The sequence below is a fragment of the Antedon bifida genome, chromosome 4 (assembly GCF_963402885.1).
Source record: "Antedon bifida chromosome 4, ecAntBifi1.1, whole genome shotgun sequence".
Lineage (NCBI taxonomy): Eukaryota > Metazoa > Echinodermata > Crinoidea > Comatulida > Antedonidae > Antedon > Antedon bifida.
The window spans coordinates 32,115,455-32,135,683 of NC_136229.1; the positions used below are offsets into that span (position 1 = coordinate 32,115,455).

General features: G+C 33.7%; 2 protein-coding genes across 3 annotated transcripts; both read right to left on the reverse strand.

Annotated features, from left to right (window-relative positions):
• Positions 1-330: 330 nt before the first annotated feature.
• Positions 331-16,323, reverse strand: LOC144840864 (ubiquitin carboxyl-terminal hydrolase 43-like). Of its 2 annotated transcripts, none has more exons than XM_078696930.1 (11): positions 15,126-16,323; positions 12,330-12,662; positions 10,506-10,744; positions 9,692-9,803; positions 7,018-7,115; positions 6,414-6,494; positions 6,149-6,278; positions 5,527-5,652; positions 4,579-4,822; positions 3,962-4,234; positions 331-3,621 (listed from the first exon to the last, which is right to left on the reverse strand). In XM_078696930.1, exons 1-11 carry the CDS (start codon positions 16,203-16,205, stop codon positions 3,404-3,406), a joined length of 2,934 nt encoding a protein of 977 aa, XP_078553056.1. In that variant the 5' UTR covers positions 16,206-16,323; the 3' UTR covers positions 331-3,403. The 2 variants fall into 2 exon arrangements, 1 of the variants encoding a protein (XP_078553056.1); XR_013611966.1 differs by having other exon boundaries at positions 3,485-3,621; positions 3,873-4,234.
• A 1,333-nt stretch (positions 16,324-17,656) lies between these two features.
• Positions 17,657-20,194, reverse strand: LOC144840893 (uncharacterized). The gene is made up of 5 exons (XM_078696975.1): positions 20,020-20,194; positions 19,455-19,550; positions 18,944-19,132; positions 18,637-18,829; positions 17,657-18,518 (listed from the first exon to the last, which is right to left on the reverse strand). Exons 1-5 carry the CDS (start codon positions 20,056-20,058, stop codon positions 18,490-18,492), a joined length of 546 nt encoding a protein of 181 aa, XP_078553101.1. The 5' UTR covers positions 20,059-20,194; the 3' UTR covers positions 17,657-18,489.
• Positions 20,195-20,229: the final 35 nt, after the last annotated feature.

Here is a 20,229-nt window from a genome sequence, read left to right on the forward strand (position 1 = left end):
AGTACAGGGATTAATAATAATATAATGAAGTAATCGCTGTACTATAGTACAGGGATTTTTTAAATGATCGCTGTACTATATTATTTTTTGACCCTTTAATTTTTTGACATAACTAGTTACTATAACATGCGCATGTTACCTCAATACTTTTTTAAAAAGGAGTTATTTTGGCTGTACTACAGAATTTTAAAAAATGGCCAAATTTAGACCCTTTCATGATATTGCATAGTTTTATATATTAGTATATTTATTAGTCCATATTTTGGCCATTTTTAAAATTACAATGATTTTTATCGCTTTATTTTACAAGAAACTAAACAACTATAAAAATGTTGGCAAAAAAACGTATATTCTTTATTTAGTCTCATAATACACACAGCAATGATCTTGATAGTGAAAAACAGAAAATCTGACTGCACTAGGCATTTGCATTAACTGGATACAGAGACAAATTCACTCGCTCCACCTTTTTTTCATAATTGTGAGCGATTTGAAAAACAATTTTTTACAGACCAATTGCATATTCTTAGAAAACTGAATGAATTTATAGACTAGATTGACTTAATGAGACTGGGTAAATGTGACAACTCCTTGTTTAAAAAAAACCATCTGCTATACACGTATGTATTAATTCCACTCCACAATTAAATTATTTTAAATCGATATAAAAAGTATTACTGTATATTATTATATTTAATTTTGTCTCAATAATACAGTAGGGATACCTCCGGGAACCAAAAAAGTGTACCTTCAATTAGCGTTCACTTAATAGGAGTGTCCCAGGTATAGGTTCAAATATATTTGTTGGCAATCTCTACAATAAATGAATTTTTGGCAACTAATTTTAAGATTTTTAACTAGAATATTATCCAGTGCACCTCAGAAACAATTTAAATCATATTTACTTGGCAACAATTCCGATAATTTAAATATTAAGTACCTACTTTTAATACTTGATTACATAATTATACATAAAACATCAAGGTACTGCACTTTTACTAACAACTTACTTTATGAATACTGAGTTCTTGTTAAATATAATCATTAAAATATACTCTACTGCCCTCTACAGACATTACAACAGCATCGCCAAGAAAATCTCTTGGGTTGGATCACAATAATAATTGTACTAACAATTGAATAAATTTAAATAAAATATAAATTTGTATATAAAAATGAAAAAATACAAAACAAAATAGATTTAAATTATTAAAATCACCGCCACCAAATTAGTTTTAAATAATAGAAATTAAATAAGTATTAAATAAAAATTAAAGACGCAATTATTGTCTCTTTTGTAATTGGCAAATATTATTTGATGGCTAAGAGCTTGTAGTATGACAAAAACATAATATATTTAATATACATATAGAATTAATATACAAGATTTATAATAAGAATATACATTTAATAAAACAACTGCACTGGTTATCAGTATAATAACAAAGACAAGCCTTTGCTTTGCAATGTATACAACCATTTGACTAGTCCACTGACCATTTGACTAAGTCCATTGACCATTTGACTAGGCCATTGACCATTTGACTAGACCATTGACCATTTTAAAAGATCATTGACCATTTTACTAGTCCACTGACATTTGACAAGTTCATTGACCATTTTACTAGTCCACTGACCATTTTAAAAGACCATTGACCATTTTAATAGTCCAATGACCATTTTGCTAGTACACTTTTACTAGTCCACTGACCACTTTGCTAGCCTACCGACTATTTTTTAATAGCCAATAGAGTTATACGAACAGAAAGGAACGGCAGACTAAATCTAACCCAGTTGCTGCAGAGTTTTTAAAGAGATTTACAAAGACTAAAGGTTGTTTGACTTATATATTCTACTTGTACAAATAAAATAACAACAATTGAATATAAACCATCCTCTGATAGTAATCAGAACAAGCAAAAAAAGGGGAAAAATTAATAAAAATGGTAGCCTTTAATACGAAATTGATAAAATAGACATCAATTTGTTTATACAAATATACATACATTAATCAGAGGTATAAAAATTCTGGTTTTCTGATAATATGAATAGTTACACATTTAACAATAAAATTTACATTTAAAACAATTTATCAACATTTTAAAATATACAAACATCTTATAACACATAATTAGTGGTTTTGATCCATTATCTTGTTGGGTCAATGTATAATAATGTTATCATTAAACACAATTATGAGAATTACTTATAATTATTTAAAAATATTCTTTATACATAGGAAAACATGGGTTTAAAATATTAATTGTACATGTAATTTAGAAAACAATAAAATTATTTATTGTTTTTTAAAACTCTGCTAAAAAATACAGGATTATTGCAAATTTATTCACAGTACAGATTAGTTTTATACATTTTTTCATTTTCCATTATTACTTTACAAAGTTAAAATATAAAGTAAAATGTTGTAACATTTCGACTGTTAGAAGCGTGACTTAACGTAGGTAAGGATTATAGCTGGGACGTTTATATTTGTCACAAGTTAAGAATTGCTGCTTACATACCTACCTACACAAAAGGAATGGTAATAAGGGTATGGTGTCCTCCAGACTAAAGAAGACAACACCAAGTACTGTACATCTAAAATACATAATTGCAAATAGGCGTAGAATAATGAGAGTCTATGAAAAGGCATTCTAAACTCACCCTGGTCTATGAAGGTTATTTTTTTTTATGATACCTAACTTAATCTGAATTTACAGTATACATAGATCATAGCCAATTCTATCAGAGTATCTAGGCAAATGTCAGAGTATCATATGAACATTTATAAATACAGCATCACATGTGAAAATATTTCCTATGATACAGGTGTGACTTGTGACAAACATGTGATACCGTATCATGGCATGTTTCATAAGATACTGAACAAATTAAGATACAGTACAGAGAATCGGGTTGATCACTCTAGTTTATAAAACACCAGATAAAACTTTGTAGAAAAGACATTTTAGGTAAAATGTATGCTTTTAAAATGACAATAATTTGATCTGTTACATTGAGTCCCATTGATCTAAAACAGATAAAATTGTATAAAATCTATTCCTAAAAAACAGCATTTGAAACTAAACTACTTTTGAGAAATCATCTCTATACAATCTATACAAATCTCTATTTATTGTACAGTAATATGAAATCTCATATCCTACCAAGCTAGGTTCAAAATATGGCTTTCAAAGGCATTATTACATAGCAGAAAATTCAAGATACACACACTAATTAAATCTTACAAATGCCTAATTGAATATGATCCATAACGTACTTAACAAGAATTAAAATGGTATCCTTTGTCAGCTGAAGTGTGATGAAAGATAAAATAAACTATATAACTATATAATCTATTAATATAATATTTCTTTTTAAAAGATCAATAAAACTTTCAAACCTAAACACTTGATTCTGGCGGATTCACACTGGAACCGTCAGCATCGGCCTCTAATGTCTGAGGCATTGGTTCGGTTTCTGTTGCTGCCTCTGCTGTCATTCTCGGTATCGGTGCGTGCATGTGTTTCTTTTTGGTTTTGCGTAATGTCAGCCGCATGCTGAGCGAACGCTGTAACCTCCCTAGCGCATTTCTTTTCTTTGGATCCTTTTCAGTCAACTCTGCAAAAACAAAAACAAATCAAACTTTATATTTTTTGCTCTTTATATAATGTGCTTGGGTTTTCCAAATGCATTTTAAATAGTAGCAAAGAACTATGAAGAAGAAATTTGGAAAAATGCTGTTTTTCAGTTTTGTTTTTCTTTCTATTTTTCTCAACTGCTTTTTTCCATCAATCAACCTCTAATTCTCTATCATTATTCCCTTCCCACTCTCCTCCTCCTCCAAACTCCTAAAAACATATTATTTTTACCAGCTTCGCTAAGCATCTCTTTAATTCTCTACCAATACCATCATCATTCCCTCGTCACTCTCCTCCTCCTAACTACATATTATTTTTACCAGCTTCACTAAGCATCTCTTCGTCCTGGGAGCTTCCTTGCGAACTTGCGTGCTTGTACCCATTCGCCTTCGCTGCAGGCGTCCTGTACACCCAATGCTCAGAGGTCGACGAACTTGTGGAACTACCGGAGCTCACGCTGCCATTTGATACGCATCTGCGGTGATAGAATAAAATGTATGCAGATTTTGTGATGACCTTGTCTTCCTGTACTGCGATGACCTTTGTGTCGTCAAAGTTGTACCATTGGTTATCCGTGGGGTTTTTACAATAGGCTGCAAAACAACAAAGATAGTAGATCTAATATATTAGTTAATTGTTGGATAATTTTCTGTTTGCCATGAATTATGGTGTTTGTCTTGTTTGGTCCTTAAGACTCTGTCTACACTATCAAACTTTATGTGACAAAAAAGTCTGATACACTCAAATATGGTAGTGATATGCTTAAATATGGTAGTGATATGACATCATTATGTCCATATATGGGCACCTCACATTTTTTTGTCACACTGAGACAGAGCTTTAGATTGCATGTTTACATACTCTCTTGCTGCCTCACTTTCTGACAGAAAACATTTGATGAATTTGGGGCAGATAAATTAAAAAGATTAAAACAAACCGGTATAATGTCCACCGCTCATTGTTCCCATGTGGTTGCAAACTGCGTAAAGATCGTAAATGTTGCTGTCGCTGTATTGCATAGAGCGCCGCCGATGATGTCGCCATGGTGACCAACTCGTGAGCGTGTTCAACGTATTCGTATGTGATCCCTGCGTAAGTCTGCGTTCTTGGTAATGTGATAAATCAAGTCCGTTGACGGGGAATTGCACCAATGTGTTTAGCTTGCTTCGTATGGAACCAGTCTAAAAATAACATTGTAAATAGACTTTTGAATTGGAGTATGCATTGTAAAATGTGGCTATATTGTCCACTGTCACAAAATAAATAAGATAAGAAAACAACAATGCTGTTGCTATTGTTGTGCGAGAGTATTTCCTGAACAAACCTACTTGTCATTATTCATAGAATCTACTGATGTGAATCTGATGGTGATCATAGACCAGAGATTAAACTATTGGAAAATGTGTTTTAAAAAAGCATTATAATAATCACAATCTTTTATCTTTTTTTTGAGCAAGTGAGTAGCCGAGCAGTTAAGACAGTGGAACTGTAATTACTTAGCCATAACATCGGCAAGGGTTCGAGGCTCACTCGCTCCATGGTTCTGGTGGTAGAACAAGTCTTCTTGGATAAGGACTATAAACCGTAGGTCCAGTGTACACATCTAGCTCATGTGTACTTTAAAGAACCTAGTACACCGTTCGAAACGAGTAGGGGGTTACCCAGGTGCACACACAGTCACTGATCATAACTGGGCACTCTGGGAGTCTTTGACTAAAGAGGTTACCCATTATAAATACAAAAATATATAATTGTGATGGGATGGATAGCTTATATATTAAAATATTTAGACTGTGTAATTGATAATGAAAATTTGCATAGATGTATGGAAGCATTGAAGTTATTGAGCGGCTATTCCAGAATAAACACCATGTAAAACACTAACTTGTTGGAATCTTTTAAGGTGGAGGATTAAGACATCTGGCAAGGACCATAGTCCAAGTTTCTTCTTTGTTCCTTGTTGGAGTTTCTTGCAATGGGAACAGTGCCAGGCATCGTCATCTTCCCCAAGCTAGGTAAAATATAGAAGAAGAAAAAACATTTATACAGCTACAGCATTCTCACTAATTAATGAGTTCAATATAAATAAGTCAAGTCAAGTCAGTCAAGTATCATTTATTATCATTTGTTTTAGGAAAAAAACATAGAAATTCTGTTTATCAAACTGTTTAAAAAGGTACGATACTTTAACTCATAAAGTTGACTTATTAGATAGAATTTATAGGCATACTATCACCTACTGTACAATGTTACACAAAGCAGTAATCATAATTTCAACAAATGGAAAGAATTTTTCAGGCCCTCATGTTGTAGAACTTTAAAAGAATACTGAATTTTCGAAAACACTACAATCAAGTCTATAATACTGGACTGAAAACCGGAATATTTCCAAGACCAGAATTTTCTTGAGGTCCCAAAGGACCCTTGTTTTTTTACCATTAAAAAACAAATTCAAAGTATCGGACTTTCCAGAAAGTCAAACTAATTGTTTATAAGTACACACTTACCATCTCCTCCTTAGTATACAGATCAAAACAGTCAAATAGATTAGCTCCAATTGGCTTCTGATGAGCAAGTCTCTCTGCTTTCACACTCTCATCTTCTTCAATGTAGATGGACAACACCCATTGAGAGAATCTAAAGAAGAAAAAAACATAATTCTTATCAATGTTTGTATTTTTGGGTCCTCATGAGACATTGCTTCTAGCTAAAGCCCCGGTTAAATGTCAAAGCAGAAGAGGTGAGAAAGCAAACATTTAAAATGGAACTTGCCTGGTTCGTAAGTCACGGTCCCATTCAATGACAGCTTTCACATGACATGGTTCTCCTTGCGATTCTGATAACTGCAACATCCTACAAAATATAAGTGTCAACAACTTTAGTACGAAACATATATGTGAAACCGACTGAACAACAATTAAGATTTAGTTGAGCTTAACCCTCCATATATGCAGTATAGAACTTTCAGGCCAGTCAACTACAGGGTTAGCAACACTTATTTCCCAACAAATTAATAATGAGTATATGGTTCGAGTTTGCCAATATGATATTGTCAGGCCTAGCCAGTCCTCTCCACATACAGTACTGCAAGTTCACACCAGTACAGTACTTATTGTCAGGCCTAGCCACAGCCTTCTCCACATACTACAAGTTCATACCGGTACAGTACAATACTTGTCAGGCCTAGCCACAGTCCTCTCCACATACTACAAGTTCACACCAGTAGCCTAGCCACAGTCTTCTCCACATACTACAAGTTCATACCGGTACAGTACAGTACTTGTCAGGCCTAGCCACAGTCTTCTCCACATACTACAAGTTCACACCTGTAGCCTAGCCACAGTCTTCTCCACATACTTCACACACCTATACTTACTTATTAACCATTGAGTTGTGTAATGGTCTCAGTTCGTCAGCCATTATGTAACATCTATTCCCAGATTCATTAATGATTGCCAACCTGAACAATGTGCCCTGAAATAAAATCAACAAATATTGAAAAAGTATTCAAAAACATGAACAAATATTGGGAAATCAGGCACCAACAATGCAATGCTATTGCTAATCTATGCTATTGTTACTCACAAAATTGGTCTAGGCCTGGTTGTGGTAGTTCTTATAGTTTTAGGCCTCCAAGGATACCAGATTTTATTATTCTACCAGTGTCAAATATCATCAACTATCATCAAATAACTATTTTATCTAATACATACAATATAATTATTGTTTTTATTTTTTCATTTTTCAAAGTATAATAATTATTTCTACATGCACCTATTACTACATACTCTCTAACAAATTTCTGTTTTTTTTTTCAATCAACGTTAAGTTGTAACACAATCAGCCTTAATTGGTTGATCATTAATAATTTATCAACCAATACACAACATCATTATGAACTGAAATGAACACGGGAAGAAGAACCTATTTGTGAATTTAGTTGAGAGACAAATTTGGCACAGTGCCAATCGTTAGACTAATCATCCTCCTTTTGATACAACGGTATATAACTCATTGCAATGCTTTGACTGCAGAAAATGATTTAGCATCAGCAGGATAAGTGGGATGAATATTTTAATTTCTGGGGGAAAACTGTGAAGCTGATGTAGATGTAGATAATAATTAATTTGTTGACATTATTTGTCTTTTTTGGATTGTACCTACCGGTATATGTGTTTTGCACATGACTATTTTGTCTTACCTTGTCTAAAGCTCTGTCTACACTACCAAACTTTATGTGACAAAAAAATGTGATGTGCCCATATATGGACATGATGATGTCATATCACTACCATATTTGGACATATCACTATCATATCTGTGCACATCACACTTTTTATGTTAAATTATTTCGATAGTGTAGACAGAGCTTTATATCTCTGCTTTTTATTTGTCAGAATTCAAATTAAAATAAATTAGTAGTAAGTTGTGGTATGCAGAAATATCTGATATGACATATTTAACATAAGTAGTAAAATATTTTGAATATTCTGGTTTTAAAAATACTTTTACTGTGACAGGGATTGACTAAGTTCAAATTATAGATTCTGTGTATTGCATTTTATAAATTTCAATTTGCATAAAGCGAAGCTTATCTGGTTCAAGCAAACTTTAATACAATAAGTGGTCAAAGGTCAAGTTAAAATGGCGACAATACAACTAATAGCTATACACTGTAGATTAGTTAAGGTGTAATTGGCCATTACGCCACTAAGGGTGTTAGTTCAAGTCCCTGGAGAGGATATACAGGAAAATGGAAACACCTTGAAGGTGATAATGTATACAATAGAGGATTATGCATCGATAGATTATTTGAATGCCAGCCGAAAGTGTATGATAGTATAGTACATAAAATGTTTACTTTGTATGTAGGGCCACAGTGTAGCTAGCAATTATAAAGCAGACCAAGGTTCCACAGTACACTAGTTGTGTCAAGTCAAATTAATACATGTTTGTGTTTATCAGTGTGAACGTATTGTTCTTTTCACTATTGGTGGGTGGTTTTTGGTGAATTAATTTAGAAAAACAAATGCGTATACAGTAGGCATATTTGGACTGTGAAAGGGACGCTAGTGTACTTAAGAAGATTTAAACATTTGCTTGTGGTTGGGGATGTAAAAGATTTTACATAAAAATCCTGATACCCAAATCATAAACAAAACTGTTTGCTCTTTATTGTGGCATTTATTATTTCTTCACCATGTTGTGAATGTGATATCTTTTCTATACTAATTCTGAATTGTTGCTGCTGTGAGCCTCATGAATATTCATATTTAATTAACAAAATATGTAAATTTCACTTTAATTCATGATAGTGCTGCCTATAATAATATGTAGATTACAATAATCATCTTTGAAGAAGAGAAAGAATTAAACAAATTGATAATTTGTCCGGAGTAGTTGTTACAAAACTAACGGCAATGTATATTGATGATAAAATTATGTAAAACACAGAGATATACGGATAGGAGATGAATTGTGTCAATTAGTTGTACAACAACATCCGTATTCAACTACATCTATTGGTCTTAGGAGATTTAAACTGACAGTACATCATGTATGCAATTACACATATTGTTGTATTGATATTCTAAAAGCAATATGGATTCTCTTTCAAATACGAGATTCCACTATTAAGGAGATCGTCTAATTTAATGGAGGAGAACCTATTAGGTGACAACTCTCCTATGAAGGTAACAATAGGCGACAAACCTACTAAGGTGCACAACCTACCTTAAGCTTGGATGTAGGCGCTATGCAAGTGAGTTGACCACTGACAAGCAAGAGTTTGAATAATCCAACGATTGTGATTGGTTAAATCACTGACGTTGCGCTTACGTCCTTGCGTTTCGTCCTAGTCGGAATCAAGCTTAACTCTCCTGGTTGAGAGTGTGCTACTGTATACAACTTTACTAACCTGGTTGAGGGTGCACTATAAAACTGTACTCAAATGGTTGAGGGTGCACTATAAAACTGTACTCAAATGGTTGATGGCGTACTATAAAAATGGTGGAGAGGGCGTACATACAGTACTATGACATTGTACTCACCAAGTTGAGGGCGTCCTCTATGTTATTACATTCTAACGCTTTCAATATGACCTTTTGAAGTTGTTGAAACGTGACACCTCTGTCAACCTCAATCGAGACTGGTAACCCGAATCTTAATTAAGCAAGAATTAAAATGGATCGTTACAATTTCTGATGGAAGACTAAGGTACTTTAATCAAATTTGGATAGTTAATAGCTTGTTTTCATATTACAAAATGAGAGCGTTTATCAACAATTTTAGTACCGTATATTTTTTTTAAATAAAAAATTGATCAGGGGTTAGCATTTTTTGTGATTGGTTCACTTTATGAAATTAAATTTTTTCCATTTCAATGTGAACTTTCATATTTAGATAATACACATTATTAGATGCACATAATTTGTGTAAACTGTTTACAATAATTTAGGTTGAGTGTGCTGCCCATTATTATTTATGCATTGCCCTTGGATACTATACCACCAGTTGGCGATAATTACACATTGTGTGAAATGTATAAAATTTGATTCTTTGTCATTTTAAGACAAGTTAATATCAATGCCAAAGGTAAAGGCAATCAGTGAGGAGAGAATTCAAGTATGTTGAAATCTTTGATAAAGTTTATAAAAATGTCTTTATTCTGTAGTATTTATATATAGTACCGCCTACACAATCAAACTATTTTGACACAAAAGTGTGATGTGCCCAAATATGGAAGTGATATACTTAAATATGGTAGTGATATGACATCATCATGTCCATATATGGGCACATCACATTTTTTTGTCAAATAAAGTTTAATAGTGTAGACAGAGCTTAATAGAACTTGTACTGTACCTTCTTCCACTAACACCCGTCCCCTGTTGATTCACAAACACAAACTTGATGACATCATGAGCTTGTCTAAAGGAATGAACATGAATGAAAGGAACGACGTTAGTGGTGTTTGCCACGTCTTGTGGGTTATGCGTGATCTCAATGGCATAGATACTGTCTCCGTCATGGATGTCACTCAACGGCTGCTTGCCCGTAAAAGAACGATGAAAACCATCATAGTACACTTCCGTCAAGATCATCTGGAAATAAGCATTTTAAATATTTAATTAAACAATAATTAGATATCAAAGAAAATTATTAACAAATAGTGTTTATTTAAATCCAGGTAATATTTTGCAAACATTTCATTGAATTATGTATAATAATACCACCAATTTTGAGAATCAATTTGGAAATGAAAATGCAAACTGTCTTAAAATTATGTGACATGTTTCGAGAATACTATTATCATCATTGAATTGTTGCAAATATTGGGCCAATTGCAACAACTGCTTGTGCTTGATAGCAACTGTACCTACAGCACAGTAGCAGAATACTGCAACACCTGCAGATTACTGCAGTAAACTCGGAAAAATAAAGCTATTGTAACATAGCTTTACATGATCCCTTATTTCATCTTAAATGCACGCTGAAGACTTGAACTTTCAACCTTTTGATTAAAAACCTGATGACTTACCGGTCCGCCACACATCTGCAACAACCAATTCCCCTGTGGTTAATCAAACGCACTATACTAAAACACCTAGCTTACATCTTTGCTAAATTTCCATTAACAGAAACAACTGAGGATCTTTGACAAAACTAGGCAAACTAATTCCATTAATATTTCTATGCAACCAGACAATGCATTCTAAATCAGCGAGTTATTTGGTTAAAATTTATAATTAAGTACGCTGCCGGCTATGAGCGCAGCTTAATAGCATCATGTTCTTAGTATACCAGGAGAATAGTTTAGTTAATAATATACACTTGCTATAATTGGGAGTTTCAATCCTCTCTTATATATCTTATGTAATCCATTGAATAATATCAATATTAAACTACATGGATAGGGAAAATATAAAGTATGAAAAGATTTGAGACTAAGAAGCTAAATTAATTAATTTTATTTATTTAATTATTATTTATTAATGTGCAGTTGGTTACCACAATACTGCAAAAAAGCAGAATGTCTATTAAGCGGACACCAAAGGGGTGCCTTGTGAAAAGGGGTTGGCTATAATGTTAAAAAATATATTCCCCCTATTGTTCCCTTAATAATAGAGTGTGTCCCCTAAATACGGGTGTCCCAAAAGAAGTGATCAATGACATTTTCATGTTAAATACATAGGATTAATACTGTAGTCATGTTTAACTTTTCAATAAAAAGTCTACAAACTAAATAATCAAAACACTGAAGCAATGTACTAGATTCACAATTTAAACAGAATTTACTGGCTGTAATACTGCAGTGACTGCAGTATTGTAGATCACAAATAAAATCTGTCAAAATCCTTGCTGTACTAGGATACTTGGATCAAATCCTGATTCTGGTAATGAAAATGGTTTTTCAGCAGATGAAAAAAGTGTATCAGACCTGGTCTTTCAATGCACCTAGCACACTCTAACTTACAGTACACCAAGATACAAACAGCACACCTGAATGTGTTGAGTGCAAGATACGGCCTGACTAATGCCTCAAAATATGCCTTAAGTACTTTACAATTTTGAAAGCATACTACTGTACATGCACAGCATACACTACATACTATATACACAGCAGCATGCTTAAAATAAATTGTTGGATCTGCAGAAAAAAAGGAAAGAAACAAAACTAATACTCACTCTAGTTTCTGTAATATTGCAAGTCTTTGCTATGCTAGTTTTCAAGTCGCTTATCTTGGACTCGATCTTCATTGTAATCGCAAATCGTGTGATCCTCGGCGTAGCATTCACGTACACCACCACCACGTTGATTGGCCGTGTCGTCCTCTGCGGTAACGGTAGAGACACGCAGAGGAATGGGTCAAAAGTATTGCTTTGCTCCCCGCAGTTCGGGCAAGTTAGCGATGACCGGAATTGGGCTTGGAATAAGTCGTGAACGAAGCTGTGGTTACATCGAATGTGATTGGCTAATGCCTCCGCAGCGAGATACTCATCTGTTTTACTGTTGGAATTCTAGAAAAAGACGATAATAATTACTGTGCCAGTACTGTGAACAAACAACTTTTTAATGAATATGTTAAGCTCTGTCTACACTATCAAAGTTTACAGTATGTGACAAAAAATGTGATGTGCCCATATGAACATGAATTATCACTACCATATTTGGTAATATCACTACCATATTTGGGCACATCAAACTAGTTTGATAGTGTAGACAGGGCTTTAGAAAGGTAAAATTATTAAAATGACTATTAATCTATTAAGTAAGAGGAGTAGAGCCAATAGTTGAGTTACTCCAGATGGCACTACAGTACTGTAGGTCAGGAACTAGGTCAAGATTGAACCCTGGACCTTGGGATTAGAAGGCAAGCATAAAATGTGCACACTTGCACATTCAGTAGTTCCACTTTTTAGATTTTTTAAAATTTATATTTTCCATATGTTATGAATATGATAATAATTATCATCCATAATCACAAGCCACCATATTTTGTTTGGAATTATCTTACAATGAATTCATCATTGATTTGTACAAAACTGACACTGTATTAATAGCTGAACAATTCCTACAGTACTATTATCGGTTCTGTCTTTACAATCAACACGCAGTTTAATATACAAACAAACTTCACTCGGTTTCGTAATTTACCGTTGAACAACTTGGGTGGACTTTGAAACAATTAAATAAAATGTTATCATTTCGTTTAAACAACAAGACAAGAAGATCATACCATACAGTACAATTTAAATTGTTAAAGAACCAGACTGCATGCAAATTTATCAACAAAAAAATCTAATCTGTAATTGTAAAAAATAGTATTTGTCAAGGATGACAGTAATGAATTTAGTTACTTTTCTGTCACAATCTGCTGCATATTATTATCCAGGTCATTTTTTGATCAAACACATATTGAAAATAGCACAGAAGGGGGGGGGGGGGGGGGAGTGGGTGGAAATTAAAAGATAGATTAGAGAAGGTGTGGCCTGGGTTTGTTTTAAACAAAATTGGAACAGCATTATTTTCAAGAATTGGTAGCTCTTTGTGACTGTCAGCTTCTTATTTCTTGTACTCTTTGGTTTGTGTAAATTAATTTTCCACAAACACAATTTACTGTTCTTCATTAAATTGAAATTACATATTGTATGATGGCATTAACATAATTCTGTGTAAAACAAGAACAAATTGTAATACGCCTCCATTTTAATTCCCTTCCATTGAGTTAAAAAAAACAACAGTGAAGAGGTTGGACCATTAAACACATCAGTGCTCCCGCAAACGTTCCTAACACAAAGGGGTTGGATGTGATTAAGCGCAAAGCAAGGTGTGAATAATACGACTATAAATACAGTAAAGTGTTTACTTTGTACACAAGTAAATTGTAGCCTTCTGGCTAACTGTGTTCAATAAATTGCATTAACATCTTTAGCAAGAATTTGTTTGCGAGTAATTTGCATAAACAGAACGCCAACACAGTAATCAACAAAGTGTTCCTTTAATCAAGGGAATGCTTCCCTATAGGGTTTTCCCAACAAAGTGTTCCTTTAATCAAGGGATTGCTTCCCTATAGGGTTTTCTCAACAAAGTGTTCCTTTAATCAAGGGAATGCTTCCCTATAGGGTTTTCCCAACAAAGTGTTCCTTTAATCAAGGGATTGCTTCCCTATAGGGTTTTCTCAACAAAGTGTTCCTTTAATCAAGGGAATGCTTCCCTATAGGGTTTTCTCAACAAAGTGTTCCTTTAATCAAGGGAATGCTTCCCTATAGGGTTTTCCCAACAAAGTGTTCCTTTAATCAAGGGATTGCTTCCCTATAGGGTTTTCTCAACAAAGTGTTCCTTTAATCAAGGGAATGCTTCCCTATAGGGTTTTCCCAACAAAGTGTTCCTTTAATCAAGGGATTGCTTCCCTATAGGGTTTTCCCAACAAAGTGTTCCTTTAATCAAGGGATTACTTCCCTATAGGGTTTTCCCCAAAGGAGGGATTCTAAAAACTGTAGTACTATATGTGTACAGTAATCTTTATTTTTTACTTTTTTTTATCTTAAGCTTGGTTCACACTAGCGATGCAATGTAACGTAAACTACTGTCTGTACGCAACGTAAGAAAATGAACTTCCAACTTCCTGTGTAAAATCATTACATTACACAGTACATCACAGTTGCTACTGTATAATCTTATGCATAGAACATGAGTTCATGGAACTAGTTTTAGACCTAAGGGCCTATTATTCATTCATTCATTCAATCTTTTATTTCGGAATCTCTGGTCCATAGAAAGTAAAATTATATAAATGAATTAAAATAAACAAGAATAATTACTAGTGCTCATATCAGGATGGTATTCCAACAGGAGAGCATCTTTGACTTATATACTGTAAGACGTTGCCTATAATCGTTGCGACTAAAACACTTTCACTTGAATTAAGATTAATTAATAATACTACAGTAATAGTAGTACTGTAAGATAGTATACTGTACCTTGTATGTTTTGTATTTCTTCTTGGTGGCACTGTTTAAATCCTCATGAACTTTGTCCAACAACCACATGAGAAACTCTTGCGCATCGTGTTGCTCACTTCCACGATATTGCGCTCCATACCGCGCCACAACTTTCTTGAATTCCATAGATAACTGCGGCGTGTACTGACAAGACCATAACGCCTTTAGGAGAATCGCTAATTGTTCGGTTAACTCGCCTTTGGTACCAAATTTCTTACTATTTCGATTGCGCTTTAACCGTTTCAAATCTTGTTTGTATTGTTCAAGAACAAAATATTCCGCTAACATGTCTGTGTTACTTAAACACTGTATAATTGAGTTTATAAAACATGTATTTCCGTGATTCTTTAACCCGGAAAGTCCTGGCATTTTACCACCTAAAAATCGTGGCGTCTCACTATTAATATTGGAGTGAAACTTGGTCACTTTTGTATTCTTCTTGTTCTCTTTAAAATTAGTTGGCGGTTGCGGTTCATTATCCAGATGTTCGCTAGAGCTAGAGGAACATGAATTTGTGTCAACGTCCATTGTTTTCATTTGCCGTACCATGCGTTGAACAAGGCCACCAAAATTTTTAAGCGACGGCTTCTTTCTTGTTTTCTTGTACGATGACTTCCCATTTATCATTTTTGATGATAACACCGGCCTAGGCGTATTATAGTCATTTAAATGAGCTTCAGATACAGTTTCAGATAGCGGCTCTAAATGATCCAAAGAATGCTGGGATTGAGTTCGAGCCGTTAGATTTTCAACGCTCATGACAACACGATCATGTACAATTCTTGGAAGGCTTGCCGTTCTTCTTTCAAAACCTCTCTCAAAACCGTCAGTAGCATTTCCATGTTTTTTATCATTCGATTTATATTTACTATCGTTGATTGGAATAACGTGAGATTGGTGTACCGCTGATCGGCCTAGACTGGCTGTCGAACCCGGCGCCATGGAACGCAATCCCAGGCCTGATGACTGGCCTCCGCCTCCTCCTCGCCCGTCCATCAAATTAGCCGAATGATCTAATGCCATATCTGAAGCATAACGTGATTTAATGCTTCGAGCCATGCTTATCTAAGTTAATCAAACATCAAATAACAATGTAAAAGTTCACAATATAGTTCACATTTTGAAGATTCAATATAAACAACCAACCATTAATTCCACTCTGCAAAAGAAGATCCGCCCTTCGATCTCTCTCTCTCTGAATATGATGTCGAAAAGTACACATATTAGACGTAATTCCAGCCGCTTCAAAGTAATCAAATACAAATAATGTTATGATGAGAGACTATTATTCGCTAGTTTTATGTTGGAGGCGCTAAAACTTATTTTATTGCAGAGCCATATATATATAAAGAGTTACGACATTGGATTATAGTCACGTGATATGCAGATCAATTTGTGTCAAACTTGTCTCCGTTAATGCATGTAAAGTATAGGAGCAAGAAAATACTTTAAACTTTTTCTTATATTTAAAAAAATGTAATTGCACATTTTACGGTGAAATATCGATGTGCACAGCGTACAGAAGTACTTGCGGCAAAGAATATTGCGCGCGCGTGCGCTAGTACATTATAAAGTTCGATTGATTGATTTTGGAACGAAACATCTCATAACTACGTCCTATTAATAACAATTATGTAATATTTTCAATTCATAATGCATGCTTTGATGACTAAATAAAATAATAAAGTGTCGTGGATATATTTGTTAATATATTGAATAGGGTATGAACAATATTAAAATAATAAAGGCAAATTATTACAAATGAAATGATGAACGAGTCTCTGAAAGTTTGTGTCAAAAACACACAGAGAGCCATATACTGTATAAAAAGAGGGGTGAATTTGTGTGTTTTTTGTATTGGTTCATGCTTTGATGTATCCTGACTTGCATGTAGGCCCTAGCATTTATTCTTTTGTTATTATAGACACAATATATATATGTTACCAAATTAATACCATTAATAAAATTAATTACTAAAATAAAAACGGAATATAAGCGTTATTTCATAGATAAAAAATCTAAAAATAATGCATGAACTATAGGAAAACGCTATACAAAAGAGACACGCGCGCCCTCAGCGTGCGAATTCTTTGACACAAAAATGGCTTCTAATTTTCAATGTCGTAACTCTTTATATATATGGCTCTGTTTTATTGCAGTTTTATTGTTTTCTACACTATCTTTGGTGTCTTCCAAATTAGTACAGTACTATATAACGATATATATTAAAAGTGCCGTATTTCTGTGCTACAAAACTGTGTTGAATTATCCGATATGTGTAAAAAACACCAATATACAATCACCCTACCATATAATGGAAGCGTCCAAATGAAGTACGTTTAGCACGTGTAACCACTGAAGCGTGAACGTTGCGCATGTACGCGAAACTTTATATAAAATAAAATGAATTAAATTAATTTCATACGACAAATAAAGTACTGTTTGCAATGTAACTACACTCCACAGTAGATTGGACACATAATAAACAAACCAGTCCTTCTTTGGTCATTTTATTTTACATTTTTGTATAAGGGAATGTTGCAATTGAAATAGTAACAGTAAACTTATAGAACAACTTTCACAAATATTACTTTTATTTAATTTTATTTCTCACAGACTTTTGGACAGAATCAAACATTATACAATATCTTATTCTATGGTCATTTGATTAAGAAATTAATAGATTTTTGAAAAAAATGTGGCCTTATGACAAAACCAATCAATCAATTCTTTATAATAAAAATATATCAACATATTATTTTAATTTCTATTCTATATATAAAATTATCAAAATAATTCACCTTACTAAAAGCAGAAATATGGTATCCACATGCTTATATATAATTTTAAATCTAAAATTGTTATAATACAAAATATTTAAGTAATTTATATAAAATAAGCCTACAGTTTTCCCCTTCAATTAAAAAGATATTGCAAGAGACCATTTCCTGTGGTCTTGCTAAAAATCATTAAAGGTCTTTTAATTTGAGAAAAAACTGTAATATACAGTTAAATAATTCAGTAATAATTGAAACATAAAAATGAATAATTGAATTAATCAATTATTAGTTTAAAATATAATACTGGATCTAGTTTAATAACTAATAAGTCAATCCTTTTTGTCAAGGTGTACACACTTTGGAATATTAAAATTACTTGTTTAATTCCAATAGGATTACAGTACATTTAAAGGTTGTATTTTGTGTTTGATTCTGTGACAAACATATTTAAACAGGTCTTTTTTAAAGTAAAAATACCACACAACTATCTTAATTGGAATAATAATTACAAATTTATCTAGTGGTGGTATGTTTCTTCTATTTCTCCGTTCATCGCAATCCAATTACTGGTAAGGGTTCCCATATGCACTACCTATAAAAAAAAACCAGAAAGAAACGTTATTAAAATGTAATTTTTGGCACTTTGTAGAAATTAAATGTTCTTAAATGTGTTGGCATCAATACAGTATGTATACTTGTAAACATCTTACCTGAGGCAGGGGGGTAACCGGGTGCAGGGGGATATCCTGGTGCACTTGGTGGAGGATAACCTTGTGTAGGGGGTTGTGGATAGCCTGGTGTAGGGGGTTGTGGATAGCCTGGTGTTGGGGTGTAAGCAGGAGGAGGATGAGCTGGGGGTGGTGCTGGACCAGTAGGGTAGCCTGAAGGAGTTTCATGATGATGCTGCAAGAGAATAATATATCAATTTTTAAAACATTATTTGGGAAATTCATTTGATATTAAATACTAGTGTTAGCTTAAGCCTTTATATAAATCTATATTGGATAGTTTACTTACATGTACAACAGTCACATGTGGTGAGTGATGATGTGGACGTGGGGGCACATGATGGTGATGCACCGGAGGGGGTACATGATGGTGATGTACAGGAGGGGGTACATGGTGGTGTACGTGACTCTTGTGGTGTGCAACGTCAGCACGATATCCAGCTTCATTAGCTCGGTGATGAGCTCCAGCTGCTCGAACCTACAAAACAAAACACAATATTTTTAGTACCCTGTTAAATACAAATTTTATTTTTAAGTACGTCATTGTCAACGTGTTTGCTGCAGCACCGGTATAAAGAAATTTGATTAATATATTAATACACTGCAGGTACAGCAGAAATACATCTTTCCGGTATCTGTTTATGTAAGATTAGGATTAGTTTTATGAGGATTGCTGGTCTACAAAACTTTGTTTTCTCGGTATGTGTGGGGTTAAAATATTTCCACAAAATATGTGGATGTTCTCTTTCTAGGCTGTACCCAATGTAGGTGGTGGCATAATGATTCTTTTAGCTGTTTACCTCTAACTCTGCAGCCTTGGCATAGTTACCATGCACGGCAGCGTGGACGGCTTTATTGTGGAGCCTGTGTTCTTGGCGTTCGGCACGAGCTTCTTGCTGTCAATTCAATAAAAAGTCTGTTAGTACAGTAACAATTCTTCATACAGTATAAAAAAAAAATTATAATTATATTACATACAGTTAAGTAGTTATGAATATCATATGAGTAATAATTTAGTAAAAAGACATTTTTGAAAATACAATATTTTAGTTTAAATTTAATGTCACATTTTTTTAGTTGTTTCTCACTCAGTGTTGTCGCACTGATGTTCATCAAAGACAACGTAAAGTAGTCTATAAATAATTAAATATATTGTAAGCTTATTCTGAATGCACATATCAAACCATCTTCTTTGATAAGGGAGGATGTCTGGTTCAGAATCTTTCAGCCTCAGTTTTCTATTTTCGAACCTACAACTTCGGCAATCGGCATCATCAATCATACACACTGAAACAACATGCTTCTCTAAAAACTAAACTTCTAGCTAGGCCTAGAATAGCTAGGTATATTCGATCGTGGTCTTACCCGCAGAGCCCGTTTTTCCTCTTTATGATGATGATGCATTTTGGACTGTATCTGGTAAGTAGTATGCACGAAAAACAAGTAAAGTACTTAGCCTCAAGCCTTTAGCGTAGCTCTGCAATACACGCCTCAGAAAAGAGAGACTTTTAACCGCGACCAAACTTCGGAAATTTCACTCACGAGACTAATTTCGTCAGAGATAAAAATAGATAA

Coding starts and splice junctions, on each gene's coding strand:
- LOC144840864 (XM_078696930.1), bottom strand. CDS start 16,205: ATGGCTCGAAGCATTAAATCACGTTATGCTTCAGATATGGCATTAGAT. Junction 5,653..6,148: donor TGTATACTAAGGAGGAGATG/GTAAGTGTGTAC, acceptor TATTTTACCTAG/CTTGGGGAAGATGACGATGC. Junction 3,622..3,961: donor AGAGATGCTTAGTGAAGCTG/GTAAAAATAATA, acceptor TTGTTTTTGCAG/AGTTGACTGAAAAGGATCCA.
- LOC144840893 (XM_078696975.1), bottom strand. CDS start 20,058: ATGCATCATCATCATAAAGAGGAAAAACGGGCTCTGCGG. Junction 18,830..18,943: donor CACATGTGACTGTTGTACAT/GTAAGTAAACTA, acceptor ATTCTCTTGCAG/CATCATCATGAAACTCCTTC. Junction 18,519..18,636: donor CGGTTACCCCCCTGCCTCAG/GTAAGATGTTTA, acceptor TTTTTTTTATAG/GTAGTGCATATGGGAACCCT.